The 19,621-nt window shown below is 31.2% G+C and overlaps 3 protein-coding genes and 1 long non-coding RNA gene across 4 annotated transcripts; 2 read left to right on the top strand and 2 right to left on the bottom strand.

Annotated features, from left to right (window-relative positions):
* Positions 1–885: 885 nt before the first annotated feature.
* Positions 886–5,109, top strand: LOC148314031 (protein tilB-like). The gene is made up of 7 exons (XM_088277825.1): positions 886–1,003; positions 1,258–1,425; positions 2,257–2,457; positions 2,528–2,774; positions 3,589–3,813; positions 4,404–4,676; positions 4,941–5,109. Exons 1-7 carry the CDS (start codon positions 994–996, stop codon positions 5,107–5,109), a joined length of 1,293 nt encoding a protein of 430 aa, XP_088133951.1. The 5' UTR covers positions 886–993.
* On the bottom strand, positions 4,765–6,807 carry LOC148314030 (uncharacterized). The gene is made up of 2 exons (XR_015839293.1): positions 6,725–6,807; positions 4,765–6,295 (listed from the first exon to the last, which is right to left on the bottom strand). It is a non-coding gene; the product is annotated as an uncharacterized LOC148314030 (long non-coding RNA).
* Positions 6,808–8,658: 1,851 nt separating this feature from the next.
* Positions 8,659–10,516, top strand: LOC148314029 (uncharacterized). Its single transcript, XM_088277592.1, has 2 exons — positions 8,659–8,769; positions 9,176–10,516. Exons 1-2 carry the CDS (start codon positions 8,703–8,705, stop codon positions 10,282–10,284), a joined length of 1,176 nt encoding a protein of 391 aa, XP_088133718.1. The 5' UTR covers positions 8,659–8,702; the 3' UTR covers positions 10,285–10,516.
* A 3,525-nt stretch (positions 10,517–14,041) lies between these two features.
* Positions 14,042–18,102, bottom strand: LOC148314028 (ras-related protein Rab-10-like). The gene is made up of 4 exons (XM_088277710.1): positions 17,906–18,102; positions 15,917–16,116; positions 15,373–15,462; positions 14,042–14,795 (listed from the first exon to the last, which is right to left on the bottom strand). Exons 1-4 carry the CDS (start codon positions 18,030–18,032, stop codon positions 14,598–14,600), a joined length of 615 nt encoding a protein of 204 aa, XP_088133836.1. The 5' UTR covers positions 18,033–18,102; the 3' UTR covers positions 14,042–14,597.
* Between the last annotated feature and the right edge of the window lie 1,519 nt (positions 18,103–19,621).

Below are 19,621 nucleotides of genomic sequence, written 5' to 3'. Positions count from 1 at the left end.
CTTTTACATTATTAAAAAAAAAAACCTTATGGATTATCATTTGATCACTCAAAGCTAACATTAACCCTTTTATTTGTGTCCAAGATTTTTCATAAATGTGTCCATAGGTCAGTTTTCGTTATTTGTTTCAACTTACCTTGCTTCAAGTGTACTACCGACATTAACGTATGGAAGTGAAACATGGAAATGGCAAAGGAAGAATGAAAGCAGAGTGAACGCTGTTGAAATGCGCTCCCTCGGACGAATGTGTGGAAAATTGTATGACAGAATTAAAAACGAAGATATAAAAAAGGAATGTAAGGCTGAATGAGGAATCATTGAAAAGATTAGGAAGAGTTCTTTGCGGTGGTATGGACATGTGGAGCGAATGGATAGTGAGAGAATGACTAAGAAAATATATGTGGCGAATGTGATAGGGAAAACAGAACGAGAATGACCGAAAAAGACTTGGCACAATCAGATCAACCAGAACCTAAAATCAGGAGGGCATGTATGACTAGATGTATGGATGTGAAGGAGGCGAGGAGTGTATGTCAGGATAGAGTGTGGCGTTTTATCCTCTCTGCCTACCCCTGCGGGGAAACGGCGTGATGGTAGTAGTAGTGGCTTTGCAGTTCAGTTATTTAGTTACTGTAATTATACACACACCGCTTATGACTCATATATTAAGCATGTCACCTATTACATGCATACACATATTTGCAATTTACCTTACATCTAATTATAATATAATTTACAATATAATTCTAAATGGCTGTAACTCTAAGTATTTGATGATACAGTAGCCATGGAAAAGCGAAGTCTGTATTCCTCTTGCTTGATTTTAATCTTAATAAAAAAAAATACTAAAATCAAGAGTGGAAATATAACTCTTGCAGTCGCTCTTATTTGGTTAATATTTATAAAATAACATCTCCATGGAAACAGTTGCTGCTTGGTTATTATGTTGATAAAGTACCTAGTATAGTTGACATACACCTAACAGGCATAAAAATGGTAAAAGGTAAAAATAATGTATTTTCTTCAATTTCAATGCAATAGTTCTTTTGTAAAATTCTTATAATTCTAATACATGGGCAGTTCCCAATGGATTTTTCTATGTGAAACCTCTTTTGAAATAGTAATAAAAATTAGATCTCTTGAGATGGCATCATTGAATGTTCAGTTTATATTATTGAACTTTATAACAATAAAAATATGAGTTGGGAACTGTCTTAATACACATTACAGTCCCTAATTTTTTTAATGCCTTTCCAGTTACAGTAGAGATGGTACGCAAGAAGGCCGAACATCATGATATGCAGCTAGCACCATTAAGGGAAATTTCTCTCCACCAAGAAAGTATAGAAAAAATAGAATACATCCAAGATTGGTGTCCAAAGTTACAAATATTATTACTTCAATCCAACCTTATTGCTAAAATCGGTAAAATAAATAAAAATAATTAGAAAGTTTTAGTTATTGGGTTAGTTAGTCAATTAAGGATTACTGCAGTCTGAAATTTTCAAGTCTCCAGTGCAATAACTAAACTTTAATACCCTTTTTTTTAAATTAATAAATATCTTATTACGACTCCTGACCCGGCCGCTTTCAAGTATTTGACATACCTGATTGTGCCAAGTTTTCCACGGTCTTCCTCTGCTTCTTTTTCCAATTATATTCGCCTCATAAATTTGTTTAACCGTTCTTTCCTCGGGTCAGGAGTTGTAATAATCGTCGGGTCTGTATGAGGAGATGCATGAATGTATAAGAGGCGAAGAATGTTTGCAAAGACAGAGTAGTGTGGCGTTCGATTCTTTCTGCCTACCCCTGCGGAGAAGCGGCGTGATGGTTAGTTAGTTATAAATATCTTTGTTTAAAAGCGTATTTGTTTGAAGCAAAATAAATTATACAGAAATTTTTATACAAAATAAATTATTAGAAATCAATGACCCCTGTCTTTTTAAAAAATATCATAGCATACTATATACTGGCACAATCAGATCAATCAGAACCTAAAATCTGGTGGTGTCAAAAGTGTGCGTAATCAGAGGGCATATATGATTAGATGTATGGATGTGAAGGAGGCGAGGAGTGTATGTCAGGATAGAGTGTGGCGTTCCATCATTTCTGCCTACCCCTATGGAGAAACAGTGTGATGGTAGTAGAAGAAGTAGCAGTAGTAGTAGTCGTAGTATACTAACTACTGATAACATTATGTGTTAGTACTTATAAATGTACAAATAAAATTTTAAAATATGATCCAATTAATTTCAGAAAACTTAAATAAATTAAAAGAATTAGAATACCTTAATTTGGCAATAAATAATATTGAAAAAATAGAAAATTTAGAACGATGTGAATCTCTTGAAAAACTTGATTTTACTCTAAATTTTATTGGAGAACTAACCAGTATAACAAATCTTTCCGGTAACTTTAATCTGCGGCTGCTATGCTTAACTGGAAATCCGTGCACAGGTAAGTATACAATATTTAAAAAATATATATTAATTTTCATATGTTTAGCTACATTTGGATTGTTTTGTAGATTACACGGGATATAGAGAATATGTCATATCTGTTTTACCACAGTTGGAGTTTCTTGATAATGAAAAAATTAAAAGGTCTGAGAGAATAGTTGCTCTCCAAAATTTTTCAGAAACAGAGAAAGATATTATTAAACAACAAAAAGAGTACGCACTTCAACGAAACATACAGAAAAACAGGCTGCAAAAACAATATCAAGAAAAAGCTGATGAAGATGGTGACCTAGACGATGAAGAAAAGTGTAAAAGGTTTTAAGATTTCTTCTCAATAATTTAATTTATTGATTATTACTCATCTTAATGTCAATATTTGAGTTGTTTTTATTACATTTAGCGTTAAAATACCACCACTTGTGAGTTTTTTTTTAATCAAGATTTTATTATTGCAAATAACTAAATTCACGGCTGAAGAACTGCCTTGAGATGGAAATATGAAAGTCTAGGTTAAGGCTTACGACCTGTCTGGTTTAAGTGTAGATTTTATACACCTTGCTCATTCTATCCATGGTTAAAAACAACATTTTTAAAGTTTTCACTTTATATATATGTTGCACAAGTGATAGCGCAAGTTTTTTTAAAAATAAATTTCATAAAATAAATCTATGGTTGATAATTGTAAGCTAGCGAAGACTTTTTTTATGTATGCATGTTAAGATTCTTCGGAATTATTTCACATACTGGAAAACACTTGAAAATATAATTTACAATTAGTATACTTTTTTATACTAAGCGTAGTATTTATATTTGCATACATAAAAATGTCTCCTCTGTCATGGTTTTAAAGTAATAGACAACAACAAAAAAATTCTGAAAAGCATACACTTTTGTTGAGGACCGCAAGTAATCGCTCATAATATTAAGAGCATGGATTCTGCGGACTGCTAGTTATTAAACTTCTGCAAAACATTTAATTTTTGTATGATTTTTGCAGTCAATCAAATAATTTGAAATTAGGTTTTGTATCATTGAAGGTTTGGAAATCAAAGATTTACTTGTAGAGGGTATACTAGGTTTTTAGTCAGTTACAAAACAGTACACGTGAGTTGTACCTGTGTGTTCTCAGGTTTTGGAATGAAAAAAGCGAACACTCCCCTGAAGTTCGAATCGAAATGGACAGACAAACAAATCTTCGTCGGAATCCAAGAAAAAGTAATGAAAATGAAGTCAAGAAGGAACGACCACTATTTTCTCCTGAAGGAAGACCATATAATATCAACCAAGCAAAAATTAAATTCCTTTTCAAGGATGATAATCCAGAATATTATAAATTGGATGTTGAAATATTTAAGTAATTAATATTGAATTATTTATGAAAAGTATTTTAAATCATATATTTAATTTAACTAAAATAAATTTCATTTTATTCTTCCTCACCTATCAGCACCTAAATGGTGGATAAAGCGCTGTATCATAAAATGCAGTGTTATGTTGATTGTGGATTATGTAAAGGCAAGGTGATCAATTTTGCAGCACGAAACCTATTTGGATATCATGCTGGAGTTCTCAGGTTTAATTTTCAGAAGGTTCAAAACATATATAAGAACTTGCAATTATATAATTAACATTTAACAAAATACTTTGTCAATCTAATGCAGTGACCTATGCACGATTGGGTATTTATGAGGATCAGAATCAGAAGAATAAACTTGAAAGTACATACTAGGAAACTAAATTAAGGGTATCTTATTGGCCAACTTTAAAAACTAGTATGGGTAATTTTTTTGAATCTAGCAAGTTAAGCAGGTTTTAAGATTGGCCAACTGTAAACCGGTATCAGAAATTAAACAGTGAAAGGTTGGATTTAAATAAATTTAATACGTTTTCATCAATATTATTACATTTTTATTTGAAAGCTTTAATTTGTATGATAAATTACAGATATTTAGACATAACATTGATAGACGTTGATGTTCAACCTAGTTATGTCCGGGTTACCATCAAAGAAAAAATATTTCAACTTTGTTTGCCCGAAGAAGTCGATACTACAAACTCTTCAGCCCAGAGATCACAAATAACAGGACGTTTATTAATCACAATGCCTAGAGTAAAAAAAGTGTTTAGCAAAAACAAATCATTTGTCGATATGAAAATAAAATGTGAAAACAAGAAAATAACTGAGACATGTCATCAGCAAACTAATCAGCAAAATAAGTAAATATTTTTTTGCTAAATAACTAAATTTATTGGTATATAAAAATCATATTTCAAAGTATTGTGATGTCAAAAAAAACACACTTAATTTTATTTATTTTTTATTTTATAAGTTTAAACATCCCTTGGTCCATGATAAAATATGTACATATGATCCTTGAATTAACTAAATAATAAATGAAATGAAATCAAAGAAAAAAAAATGTTGGAATAAGATATAACATAAAATTTAAATATGTTTTAATACACTGTTGTATTTTTTAGACGCGAGTTTTTGGAAATTGGGAGCTCTCATAACATTTTAGACTTCACTAATATTACTACTAAGATGAATAATTTAACTCCAGTGTATCCGGCTCCAATAATGTTGCCTCAAGAAAAACTTCCACCGCCAGATTTTATTGATAATCCCGAAGTTCCAGAACTTCAATAGACTGTTTATGGTAGGCTTTCCTTTAAAATACCCCTTTCTCCCATATGCACGTTGGGCATTATGTTAGGAGTGCTTTTCACCACTTTTGCAAAAGATGGTAAGTCGCAACAGAATACTAGACCATAAGCACTTCGCTCGTAATTGCTGCTGGTTTTTAAATGTTTGATCCAGTTCACAGAGTTACACAAACTTGGACAGAAGACAGTTTGACGGATTTCACTAATAGAAATAAATGGATTATTAATAATGATGAGGACAACAGCTTTGTGTTCATTTTCATTGTATACAATTGTCCAGATATATTTGGGGACGGGATATTTCTTTCCAGGCTTTAGATAAATTTCTTGATTTTTATCCACGGCGTTTAGGGATAACACATCATGGGTACCAACATAAATATGTATTGTGTCATTTCCATTTTTTGTTTCATTTCTCTTAAATGCGTCAACAATATCCAGCTGTAAATTTTTTAAATTTCCCAGGGCAATGCTTTTCCAAACTGCCGCTTTATTAGAAATAAATTTACTAACTCTTCCATTTTGATCATGGAAAAATATACTAGGCAGTAATTTGGTAGATGTTAACATTTGATCAGCATAGTAAAAATTGTGATTCTCTAGCATAAATTTAACCTTTTTGTTCATCGCTATATTATTACCAAATATTTTTTCCGCCTCAATTTTATTTGATTTGTCAAACATCATGTTGAAATTTCCTAAAATGCTTAGTTTTGCTCGACCGTCTTCAGCATGTGGAGTTTTGACTAAATTATTTTCATTTGAAATAGTCATATGAGCAAAGATGGTTTGACCTAAATCAGTATCGTAACATATTTCAACCAGATGGAAAACGGTAGAATGTCGATGTTGGTACGAGCGTCCCTGGTAGGGGTTCTGACAAAATTCCACTTCGTGCAAAACATCTTCATAATGGTCGGCCAGGCAACCGAGTTCACTAAGGTGATTTGTGATCAAGTCATCTTCGAGAACTCTGAATCTGCCATTTTCACAGAATGCTTTGATTGAGTTTTTCTCCGGATAACTAATAAATTTTGTTTCATGACAGTTCAAATGAACTTCATCTCCATTCCTTATATTTAATACATTTTCATTTGCAGTATGAGATAAGACCACTGGCAAGTTTTCTGGCAGGCAATCATCACAGTCAATGTTAATAAGGCACGACTCTGAAAACAAAAAGCAAGGAATGTTTCTGCATTCTAAGAAAAGTGTTTTTAAGATATGAAAAATTATCCTAAAAGAGATAATGTCAACTGATGTCAACAATGGAACTGGCTATACTGCTGAAAACCCACAATAATGTATGCAGCATATTCTACTGAACAATGTTATATGTAGATTGAATATTATATGTTTTATAAGTAACTGTAATGTCATTAAAAATAGTATAAAACACTGTAGTAAAAATATATTTTATTTTAATTTTTAAATAATAATTTTTAATTGATCCACTTAGAATAAAAAAACAGCAAACTTTTTTTTAACAACGTTTTGTGCTGGTTTGTGAAATAATAATAATGCAGTGGTATTTTATATATGTACATAAAAAAAAATATAATCTGTGTTCATACACAACAAAAGTAGTAATCACTCACCTTCACAAAAAGAGCCACCAAAAGAGAAAATAAAAATTAATATGATAACTGCAAGACTATTCATTATGAAGTTTCAGTGGAATAAATTATATGGAACTGAGAGAATCTGCTCCATAACCTTTTATCAAGAGTTGTGATAACCTCTGTGCTGGTATTTTTATTTACCAATGTCTGACTAATGTTTGCTGAGAATTTTACAATGTTAATCTATAAATTATTATCTGTTCACAACCAAAATGTTCACAAACTTTTGTTTATACTCATAAACAAAAAATAAATTTTATTAACAGGTCTACATACTCATAAAGTCGATAATTTTATATTATTAACTACAATAAATTACTTTCAAAATTGATACTTTTATCAACATGTAAAGTATTGACAGCTTGTTTGTGTTTTTCTTGTAGTTTTCTTCAGAATATTTATTATTTCAAATACTACTACTGTTACTATTACTACCATCACGCTGTTTCCCGCAGGAGTAGGCAGAGAAGATGGAACACCACACTCTTGTGTCCTGACATACACTCCTCGCCTCCTTCGCATCCATACATCTAGTCATACATGCATTCCGATTACACAGACTTTTGAGACCACTAGATTTTAGGTTCTGATTGATCTGATTGTGCAGTCTTTTTCGAATATTTGTTGTCGAAAATATATAACGTAAAGTCTTTAACACCAAAGTTTTCAAATTCATAATAGAATAATACTTATATTCCATATCTCATGATAAAGAGTCCGGTGTAAAATTTTTTATACAGGAAATTATTTTGACCTGAAATGAATCAGTTATAATACGTGTGGACATTACCAATTTCACTATTATATTTATACTGTATGATATTAGTTATAAGTATTGACACCATCTTCAATTTTTTTCAGTTATTCCTGTTCAAACAAATAAAAAATGCTAAGAAAATTACGATCAACTTCTAGGCAGCTAACATTTTGATGCTAAGATTTATTATCATTTACTTTTCTCACATGTTGAAATTCGCCGATATTATGATTTTTCTCTTTTGTTATTCAGTTATGTATTCCAGGAATATATTAGTAAGTCTACATATCTTCAGAATATTATTTTTTCTCACATTTTATAATACGCTAATTAAAATAAAAAATTGTTATTCAATTTCACATTCCATGAAAATATTAGCAAGTTTATCACATTCAAATGACAATTTGTAATCTAGGCAAAGGATGTGCAAATAGTTTCTGCTTATTGAAACTACAATTTGCTTAGCGTCGTGGTTATCGCATTCAGCTACCATGCTAGAGGTCCCGGGTTCAATGCTCCATCACAATTTGATATCTATTCCCAAACATGAGTCACATAGGCCCACCTGAAAATACAGTAACAAATTGAAAAAAAATGTATGTACAAATAATAAAAAATCTAAAAACAAAAATTAAATTACTAATATTAAATGTAGTAATGTGTACAAAATAGTGGGGTCTTCTAAAAAATAGGGGATAGCATTTTAAATATATTTATGTTCAAGGAAAAAATTTACTTAAGAAATAAATAAATAACAATAATGTAACATTCAAATGAAGAGTGACAAAACAGAAAATTACTAAAGAATAAAATAACAACTGAACAACTATATAGCTTTTTCCTAATTTTGTCATAACTGACATCATCAGACCAGTCTGAATTTTACTTGGTCAAATAAAATTTATGTGGAAAAAATGATATACATAGCTATTATTTTATTCTATAAAATGCAGTTCCACCAAGAAATGTCAGTACAAAACTTCAATGTAAGAAAACTACTAAATATAACTCATGGTTTTGTAAGTGTAGTAAATAAATAAAAATCATCTATTAACTTTACAAAGCATCCTCAACCAACAATATTGAACTTGAACATACCTCTTAAGGATGATATTGAAATTATAAAATTGGACTACAATGCTAATAAAATATTAGTGTGGCTAGTGACACAGCAGCAGATTGACGTTGGCTGGAAATATGGCAGAAAAAATTGTGTTTTTCTTGATAACATTAGGCATTTGCCTATTTGGCGTTCAATGTCAAGGTAATGTAAAATTATACTTTGTTAACAAAGATAATTGTATATGTTATCTTCTTTTAATTAAATTTTAATATTTTAGCTGGTTTCTTTTTTTTTAAACCACTGTAACCTTTAGATAATATTTGGTTATAAATGTGACAAATAACTTATAAGGATATATTTTTTTATTTATTTATCAATAGTAAAAAGTGTAAATGTTAATTCAAAGAACCATTTTAAGTCCACTATATTTTTAGAAAATCACTTCCATTTATCAATACAAAAATATGATATTTTATTAAACAGAAGAATATCATTAAATAATACCCTTCCATACTCAACCACATTCTAAAATTATGTATCAATTTAAAAAAAAGTTAATTATAAATATTTGTTTGTGACTTGTATTTTATACTTGCATTTCTTTCAGAACCCTGCATTCTTCACCTTAAACATTATGAAAAGACACCAATATTCCGGCCATTAGTTTACACATTAGACGGAAAGCTACAGAAATCTCACAACTATGAAATAAAGATCGCCAATGGCCAAGATGTTTTGTTCTCTTGCGAAAATAACTTCTTCAAAGGATACCCCGAGTTACATAATCTCACTGCAAAGTGTGACGATGACACGTTGGTAGTAGACCACGATAAAAAGAAACACCAGTTCAAGACATTAAATTGCGAAATAAGAGTAATTGAAGAAGTGAAACACAGTGTCTCCGGCTGCCCCAAACCTAGCAAGGGTACCTACATTCAATACTTCGATGCCAGGCAATCAGTTTTCTTTGTACTTGCCGAAGCCTGTTATAATTATGAAACCGAACAAATTAACTTCATACGATTCCAACTGCCGGTCGAAGCCGAACCACGTGTACAGCATCAAGAAGTCATATCAGCTCTGGTAAATATTCCACACAAGATTGCAATGCTTAGTGCCTACAGAAACGACAAAACCGAATTGGCCCTTAAAAAGTTGCTAACTGAAGAATACGACTTTGCGCATGAAACTGTGAGTCCGGTCAAACTGTTACCCAAATTGTTCTTCAACGACCAGCTCTACGAAGTGGAGAAATTCGAGAGTAACTTTGTGGGTATTTGGTCATCAGTAGCCAAGGGAAATTGGGAACGAATTTTGGAAGATATTAACGAATATACAAAAGAAAAGAAGAAGCCAATAGAAGTGATCGTCGGGACTCACGGGACACTGAGCTTACCTACACCGGGAGGTCAAGATGTAGAGATTCATTTGTCGGATGAAAAAGTTCCACTCCCGCTTTACGTTTGGGCCATCGTTCACAACAAACAAAAGAAACAGGCTGTTGCTATTGTAACCATCAATAATCCATTCATACAAGTCGAAGATATCAAAAAGAAAATGTTCTGCGAAAATAATTGCGAAAAGATATCTTGGTTACACAGGGTACTGAAAAATAAGAACTACGAACGTCCCATTTATGGTTATACATTCTGCTGCAGTATGAATTCCTTCAATATGTACCCATCTTTAGAATCTACGACCCTGCTAAAAGATTAAACTTAATCATTTATGTACTGGAAACTTCTGAATGTACTAACAAAATACAAACTAATATACGTTTACCTAATGAAGAAATGATTTAAATCAAATTCTGACAAAAATACTGTCACTTTCACTTGTACTCCACTATCAATAGTTAAAATGTAAATATTAATTTAAAGTAAGTAATCATTGTAATAATATTGATAACACTAAAATTATAACTCTTCTCAGAATATTTTTATCACTAGTTCATAGTCTTTTGAAAATACCTTTATAATCCTGTTTCAAAATCCATAGTTTGAGGATTTTTAATTATTTTTTTAACCCTTATCTGCACCCAATGTGCATTGGGCACTGCATCGTGCATAGTAGCGACGCAGTGTTATCTTGATCGTTAATAGCATGAAGGCAAGGTGATCAGCCCTGCACTTCTTGTATCAGTCCAGGGTGATATTAAATAAAATATGAGTGAAAATCACCCATATTTGTTTTGACCCCTGGGAATCGAACCCAGGACCTCGAGCGCAGTAGTCAAATGCGCTGACTACTACACTGCGGAGGTGGACAAAAGGGGTTTTTATCAACATTAATTTATGTAATTATGCTACTTTTTCAATATGTTAAAATGATAAAATTCAACACTTCAGTAGTAGCCTTTCCACTGCTATTATATTAGTCTTGAGTGTGTGATCTACAATTCGAAAGTGATTTAACTCTTCATAGTCGCACAGGTTAGAGTGCCCTCATGGAAGTCAGTTTGAAGACCTTCAAACATCTCAGCTTTCATCCCTGTTATGGTTATATTTTATCTTTAAACTTTCTTCTCAGCTGTTTTTTATACATTACACATTGGCATTCTATATTAATAATAATCCAAATAATACAAAAAATGAAATTACAAAAGGATGTTTTTATTAGCAAATAATATAATACAATATTCTCACAATTGATAAAATGAAAACAATATTTTTTACTGTGTAGCGTCGCAACCTTTTGAGTTTAAACTGTTAAAGTCATAAGCTTAAGGACGAAACATTCCCTAATTACATTTTGCACAATCGTTAATATGTTAACAACCTTTTAAAAAAAATGTATTTAACCATTGGCAGTGCTATGGTTATTTAATTACATGACATTGTCAAAGCTGACGATGTCCGAAACATCCAAATTGCTGAGCTTTAAATGACAATGATCATACCATTCAAGATCAGCCAACTCGAAACACTGAATCTCAAGTGGTCCTGGAATGGTCAATGAGATTGTCAATGTGTCCGTGAATATTGTTCGTTGATTGTTACTCAGGCAATTTAAGCGATTGCCATTTGCAACTTCTCACTGATGGAAAATGATGCAAATTTAAGTTGACATTGCCGATAGACTCATCATGCGATCAATGATCCTTCAGTTGTAAACCCCGTGGTAAAAATGACAGATGCATTAAGCTCTTTGGATTTTTTGGAAAAGATTTGGTTATAGATATAACTGCATATATTGCAATTACCAATTATGAATTATGGAAAGAATTATGGAAAATGAATTAAAAATATTGTAAAACAAATAAAACTTTTTAATGCGTTTTTGCTGAACTTAACAAAGCTCCTAGCGATTAATGTTTCATCTCATCGATTGCAATTCAATTTAAACCATCAACATATGGACAATCTCGTGTTGACCATACCTAGGCCTCTTTATACATATTAAGATAAATTCATAAAAAAATGGTAACGATATTTCACATTTCTAGAATACAAAGTGTAAGATTACAAAAAATGAGTTTATATCAGTTATTATTATATTTATTTAAAAAAGATAATAAATAAGCTGTTATCTATACATATTAAGAAATAAGACAAGATTCCAATAAAGCACACATCAGAATTGCTACGTGTACATTGTACTTACTTTGCAAACATTTATTTATTTTCCAACATTACACTTTAATGAACATGGATATTACATATTACAAATTTAAAAAAAAAATACAGGAGCATCGATTGAGTTTCCGAGTGGAGAGATTTAGAATTTTCTATTATAAAGTAGGAATTTGGTAATCTCAAAAATATTTTATTTTAGATTAACATGAAAAATGATCATACTTATTCCATATTATGTTATGCAAACACGTTTTTTTACCATATAAAGGTTACAATCGTAAGTTATATATTCCAAAGTACATACAAAAAATATGAAGAAGTATACAATGTACGGACCAAAATATGCATATGTGGTTTGTACAGGGGTAATCAATAGTAATCCAAAATGCAAAAATAATCATTACACATTAAAGAACCTTAAATAAATAAATTTAATGATCAAGTTAATGAATACAGTACAAAAAATATATAAAAAATGCGGATAATAATTTAAAGTTTCATTTTGGTTAAGATATGTTTTATCCATACATTCGAGATATTGCATTTAAGATAAATATTCCTAAATTATTATAAGAATATAAATTCCTAAATAAAATGAGCAAAAATAAGACAAAGTATTCTTATTTCTGGGCAAGTAAATTTACAGATTTTAGATTAAAATTAAGATATTGCTTTAGAATTTTAAAGTCTCATTTCAAGAAGAATACATATTAAGTAGATTTACTTCATCTCTCGCATCACTTTCTCGGGACTAGTATTTTCATTTCGATAAACCCTATCAATATATAAATTTATTGTTGTTTCTGTAAAATAAATGTTGAAAAACGGCAAACATACCTATGATCGATTCAATTGAATTTGTATTTATATATTGCACCTCCGGACATGGCTGCCATCTTTTTCCAAGATCCTATTGAGAAATTTTCGCTAAAAGTTCCAAAAAGGTTTTTTATTCAGGTTTTTTTCGGATACAACATATAAGGAAAAAAAAACACGCCAAGGAATCATAAAATTCCCGTCGAAAATAGACCTCTATGTCAGAAACTTTCAGGACCTCAATTTTTTGAGGATATTTTCTAATATATTAATGCATTGGGACAATTGGCAACCCTTTTATAGAATTACATGGTTCCACCCTGATTGCATATTATGATTTTTTTTAACATAAGTATTGTATGCAATATCCTAAATCTTTAGGTGAAATTTTGGTATGTTAATATTTTAGAAGTACTCGACAAATAGCTCTGCTAGAAATATGTGTTATACTTTATTATAAACGGAACCATTTCATCCGATAATTCAAGTTTATTTATTAGAATTTTGTCAATCTAAAGGTAGAATATCCATTCTTCGTTTAGTGACTCTCCATTCTTATTCTACTTGGGAGTTAGAGCCATCTACGGCTCTTGACGTCACGGCAATCTATTGTGATAAATTCCCGATAGACTCCTTACACCTATTAAAAATATTGTACAGCTATCAACACTTTGTCCTCTGCACAAAAACATTGAATTCCTGCGTCCAAACTGCATAAATAGGGAAAAGATATGACGTGTCGTAATATCTATTTTTTACTCCAAAAGAACAGCCATATGACCATGCTGACATCTGGGAGACAATGTAAGTGAGGAAATTGTTTACAGATACTCCCAGTACTTACTAAATGTACATGAAATTAATCATTTTCTTATTTCAAGTTTACATAAATAGTACTGTTAATGCATCATTCAATCATTATGAGTAAGACGAAGAATAACTACAGAATTTACTGCCTTATTCTTACACATTACGGAGATAGTGTAATATATCTGTAATAGATCACAAAATAATGCGGACACTATCCACATTTTAATTAAAATCCTTTTAATTATTTATACTACAAAAAAAAACATTCCATCTTTATGACAATTTAATTCAGATATCTTAAAATGTACATTCAATGAAAAAAATATATATGAGCCAGATTAATAAGAGTATAATGTATGTAGAAAAGTTGTATACTAAAACTAAAATATTGTGTCTACTAATTAGGTTATAAATTATTAATCGGGTTACCAATAGTTACGTAATAGATTATATTGCTTCGTGTACACTGTCGTTACATTTATCGGATGGGGTCAATTTATAAAATTAGAAAAGAAAATTCAGTCTCATAAATTGAAGATACAAACTAAAGGGTCACCGGCGAATTGTTAAACCTTCCGGTGATGAAATGACTGAATCGTATGATGGAGTGAGGAAGCGGTAATGTAAAACCTATACTTGGTACAAATAATAATTTATTTAGGTCTGCATTACGAAAATTGTTTAAAAAAATACACCTTTGGAGCGAACGAGTGAAAATAAATCTATTTCAGAGTTCATATTTGGCAACTCCCTACGCGGCTATTAACTAAGTAGCAAAACTTAAATGAAATGAGAAGTGTGTAAGGTTAGCTAATTCTAGTATACAATCTAAGAACAGCAGGCTCTGGCCCCCGAAGTGTTTCGTGCCGCTCCTCCCTGAACCAGTAGTTTGTCCTGAGTGTCTCCGGCCTCACGGCCGGCCGTCTTCTCCAGAATGGCCTCCGCCAGCTGGGAGAACGATTGGTTGATATTTGTGTCAGTTTTGGCTGATGTTTCCATAAATGCTATTCCATATTCTTGACTTATCTGCAATTGAAACAGGGTACTTTCAATGTTTTATTTATTCATTTAATTTATTATCAAGATTTACAATTTTATTAATATCTTTGCACCTTAAAACAAATCCCATTTTTACTTATTAACACATTGTTATAGGTTGGTTTTTTCATCAACCCTGATCTTAATTATACGCAGACAGTCTGCCGTCCGACGCTCAGTATACTAATCACAAGTAACCGCAAACCCAATTCCCATTTGTACAATGTTTTTTGAAGTCTCTCTACCAAAAGTATGCAAAATATCTACTAACAGTATGTAAAATACGCTTTTAAGCGTTTCCCGCACACAATGTGTTAACATATGTCCAGTACTACGTACAACCATTATGCAAGTGGATAATTGGTACTAGAAAAAACTACTTCAGGTCTTAATTTCATTAAAAAAAAGTAACCATAAAGGTAGATTGCCATGTTTGGATATGGTGACTATTGAAAAACAACTTAGAAGGGAAGTGCACTTGGTTGAAACATTGGAAAACAGGATACGACGATTTAATAAAATCATAGAAGAGGTAAAATGCATAAAAAATTTAAAAAGTACTCACTGCTTCTCCTCTAGCTTTACTGACTACTCTCCTGTCCTCCATGTCACATTTGTTTCCCAAGATCATTCTTTCAACATCTTCATTGGCATGCTGAATAAAAAAATAAATCAAAAAGTCAGTATATTTCTAAAACTACCAAAAATAAATACTGTTTTGTGGTTTTTTATTTGAAACTATGTGTTTCAAATATAAAACAAAAAAATATTTAGTTGATTGCTGCATGAGAGTAAAATATAATTGGAAAAGACACATTTGCCAAATGACACCGAGAGGATTGAGAAATACAAAAAAGGCACAAAAAAGAACACAATATACATGTATGTAGAAGTGTTGGTGTCTCCAAAAATGTTTAGATTTATAAAGAATATGTTAATTGAGCGCTGCAAGAGAGCAAACATAAGGCAATATTTTTCAAAATAAAAATTTATTCGATATATAAAATAAAATATATTAAAAGAAACTGAATGCATACTTTAACAGCTTTGAAGGAAAAATATTTTCAGAATTACAAAAAGAAATTAAATTGAATAAGAGTAAAGTATACCTCGTCTATATTTCGTAGCCACTTGACTATATTCTCAAAGCTTTTTTCATCCGTTATATCGTAGACCAGCATGATTCCCATGGCTCCCCGATAGTAGGAGGTTGTGATTGTGTGGAACCTCTCCTGTCCCGCTGTGTCCCATATTTGTAACTTTATTTTCTTACCACGAAGTTCGATGGTCTTTATCTTAAAATCTATTCCTGTAAACAAAACAAAGCTTTGAATTAATTGAAAATAATTCATAAACGAGTGACTCTTGAGAAAAGAAAATTTAAACAATCCGATTTAACCGTTTTAGTGCTGAGATTTTTTTCTTCATGGTCCATTTTAAATTAGGTGAACATTGTAAGGGCGAAAACAATAGGTTTTTTAAAAAAAATCTATTTTATACAAAAAATTTGTTATATTTGTGAATATTATTCACAAAATAGAAATTTGGAAGCTCGTCACAATCTTCTGGCTCGATCGTCGAAATACACTATCATTGTTGGTATATCAACGACTGCACTTTTGGAAAAGTATGCCAGAGTTGATCTATCTATTCTCAGCACCTCACGGTTAAGGTTGACCTTCTTAGAAGCAGCAGATGCTCCCATTTACAAATGAATTTGATTGATTAGTCGAATGTCTGAAGACATGCATATAACAAACACAACACCCAATAACTACTGTGACTATACTACTCCTGGAGCAGATCGGCTATATGGCTTTAGTTGTTTGATTGCTTGCCCAGTTCTGCGATGTAATTAAGCAAGTTCCATTAAAAATTTGGCTACTTCATGGAACAAATCGCATAATTCATTCATAATCGTTCTTCGTTCGCTTGCCCTTGTCGCTGCTACGTAGGTTAACCTTTATATGATCGGATCGCAGCGACATCATCTTTATGACAATAAGGTTATATAAAATGACTCACTGAACATTTCTAGTTAGTGTACATTTGTTTCATCAAAAGTATGACACTAGAGGATGTGACAGATAATAATATTATCACTGTTTTTAGAACTGGGATAAGTGTTTGGTGTTAATCTACATTCAGGAAATTCAGAATATTTTTGAATAATCTTTATTTACAATAAGTCAGGGGTGGAGAACATTCAAAAGGAACTTTGAGTGCTAAAAAATAGTATTTTATTCCAATCGATTTTTCAGATAAACATTTCCCCCAGCTAACACATTGTTGTCGGGCAGTTTTTTCACTAACCTCGACCCTAGTATATTAATTAGGGTTAAATACTAATTACAAGTAACTTAATCACAAGTAACCGCAATCCCAATTCCGATCAGATTTTTTTTAGCCTCTGGTAAAATGGGCTTTCGGAAAATAGAACATATTCACAGATCGCTGTCAATATTTCACTTACAAGCGGTGTAAAATGGCATTCATCTTTGGTTGTGAACGGCCACCTTAACAATTAAAATATAAAATATTCATAAGCATATTAAAGGAAAAATCAATTTTAATTGTGGTTATCAAGATGAGTCATTGAAAAGTCAATGGAAGGTATAAGAACAAAATAAGAAATTGGATGCGGATGAATAATTTATTAAAAATAAATTACTTTAAAATGGACAAAAGAATACAATTTACATACATCAATTTAACCAACCAAACATAAAAAATAATCTTTTCTGAGTATAAGAGTGACCATATTTCTTCTAAATACGTGTTATTATTTAGGACGAACGCATTATTGTAAAGCTTCGTACAAATATTTAACGAGGAGTAATTCGATCGTATAAATATTGCGTAGTAGCAAAAAAAAAACACTTTGACAAAGGGCTGTACGAGTTTTTCGATCATACAAAGGGTGGCCATTGATCTTGAAAACAAACATAACAAAATGCAAAACGCAAATGATATAAATTGCGGGAAATGCATCGAGAAATGTTTACAAAAATGATACTAGACAATAACTGTCAATTAAATATACGGAGAACATTGATTGAAAGAAACCCACCCTTATACAAGTCAAGGTGACCACTTACCTATTGTAGAAATAAAAGTAGTTGTAAATGCATCATCCGAAAATCTAAATAGAATGCAAGTTTTTCCAACTCCGGAGTCTCCGATCAGAAGCAATTTGAATAAAAGGTCGTATGTTTTTTTCGCCATTTTAAAATACTATCTTTTCTGAGTGCAAATTGCTCTCTAGACATTCGCGTTTGACGTTATAGTATGTATTGCCATATAAAAATCTTGATTTTCCTTATTACCACTTTATAGGAAAAAGGTACTTACTCAATGTCGTCTGCGTCAGCACATTTTCGGAAGAGGACCTAAAAGTATAGTAAAACCCCCTATAACGGTGAGGTAGGTACCGCATTATCAGAGGGAATGTTATAAGTGGTTAATTTTCAACATTGTATTTTTCATTTTAACCAGCGAAAATAACTGAATTGAGTCATTTAAAATTAAAATACAATTTAAAAACATCAACCCCCTACAACGTTCCCATAGATAAACGCGGTACCTATCTCAACGTTACAGGGGGGTTTACTGTAATCGAGACGCCCTATTTAGAGTATTTGTATAATTTTTACTATTCTTTTTTCGTAAAAAAAATATGTGGGCCTGTCGATTTAAAAAAAAAATATCGTAGGATTTAACATATTCATGTAAATATATGTACTTGTGTATTGATTTCATTAAAAAAAAATTCACATATTTTTTTAAAGAGATTATTTACTTTTCAAGAGTATTTTGATGTCCTGGCTAGTGTCATGTTATTTTTCAATTAACGAAATTCTTGTGATTTTGAAACATTAATTTACATTTTTATTCCAACTTATACCATACTTCGGCTGGCATTGACTACCTGCTTTAATCTCATCCTACATTTGAAATATTTACACTAACTGTAACCTACTTTTAGTAGTCATTTATTTCAACCCACCCGTCCCCCTTCATGTATCATCGTAAATCATAAATCGACAGTACTGAATTAAAAAAAAGTATTTTACTACACTTTGAGTTAAAATAAGAAAAACTAAAATTGCAATGAATAATGTTTTTCCTTGAATGCAAAAGGGCAATGTTGAGGTTTGTACAGGACAAAACATGTAAAAATCTTACCGGAAAATTTAATTTTTTGGTTTAGGATCCTATCCATAGGAGTCAACTTCAAAACGAAAAAAAATCGGATTTTATTATTTACTACAAAAAATTAATTATGAGGTAGTGAAAAGAATGATATAGAATAAATATTTTTATTAAAATATGAAGTACATATAAACAATAAAACAACAATACTTCATTGGGTAAAATTATTACAGGCTGGCTTCCTACATTGTATGTAAACAAAATATGTAACATAATGCAAACATATGTCTGAAAAGATTCCTTTGTAAATGATTTCGAAACATACAAAATTCTGTCAAAAATCTCTTCATCAAAAATATTCATTTTAAAATTAAACTTATCACTGCTGTAAAAGAGAACTTAATACTAAGTAGCAATTTCAAATATTTTGTCATATTTTTAAACACTACTTGGAATTCCTCGAAATATACTCATTGAGGTGAATTTTACTGGAAATGGTGATTGCTGACATTGAGAGTTACGCAACATCTCTATGGAACTGATATATTGTATTATCGTAGGATAACATTAGTTGTGATGCCTCATGTTGGAACAGCTCTGGATAAACAAAATACCAATTTTGCCATGTCGCTAGCATACAGGATGGAAATTTTGAGGCTACA

The sequence above is a fragment of the Brachycentrus maculatus genome, unplaced genomic scaffold, assembly GCF_059751285.1.
Source record: "Brachycentrus maculatus isolate JH-2025_06_01 unplaced genomic scaffold, ASM5975128v1 h1tg000002l, whole genome shotgun sequence".
Lineage (NCBI taxonomy): Eukaryota > Metazoa > Arthropoda > Insecta > Trichoptera > Brachycentridae > Brachycentrus > Brachycentrus maculatus.
This window is presented reverse-complemented; position numbering and strand designations above follow the sequence as displayed.

What these genes read in the sequence shown, in the direction of transcription:
- LOC148314029 (XM_088277592.1), top strand. Translation starts at nt 8,703, where the DNA reads ATGGCAGAAAAAATTGTGTTTTTCTTGATAACATTAGGCATTTGCCTA. An exon ending in ATTTGGCGTTCAATGTCAAG is followed by an intron (nt 8,770 to 9,175) that starts GTAATGTAAAAT and finishes CATTTCTTTCAG; the next exon opens with AACCCTGCATTCTTCACCTT.
- LOC148314028 (XM_088277710.1), bottom strand. Translation starts at nt 18,032, where the DNA reads ATGGCGAAAAAAACATACGACCTTTTATTCAAATTGCTTCTGATCGGA. An exon ending in GGCTACGAAATATAGACGAG is followed by an intron (nt 15,463 to 15,916) that starts GTATACTTTACT and finishes TTTTTTATTCAG; the next exon opens with CATGCCAATGAAGATGTTGA. An exon ending in GTAAAGCTAGAGGAGAAGCA is followed by an intron (nt 14,796 to 15,372) that starts GTGAGTACTTTT and finishes TTTCAATTGCAG; the next exon opens with ATAAGTCAAGAATATGGAAT.
- LOC148314031 (XM_088277825.1), top strand. An exon ending in AACTGGAAATCCGTGCACAG is followed by an intron (nt 2,458 to 2,527) that starts GTAAGTATACAA and finishes ATTGTTTTGTAG; the next exon opens with ATTACACGGGATATAGAGAA. An exon ending in GATGAAGAAAAGTGTAAAAG is followed by an intron (nt 2,775 to 3,588) that starts GTTTTAAGATTT and finishes GTGTGTTCTCAG; the next exon opens with GTTTTGGAATGAAAAAAGCG.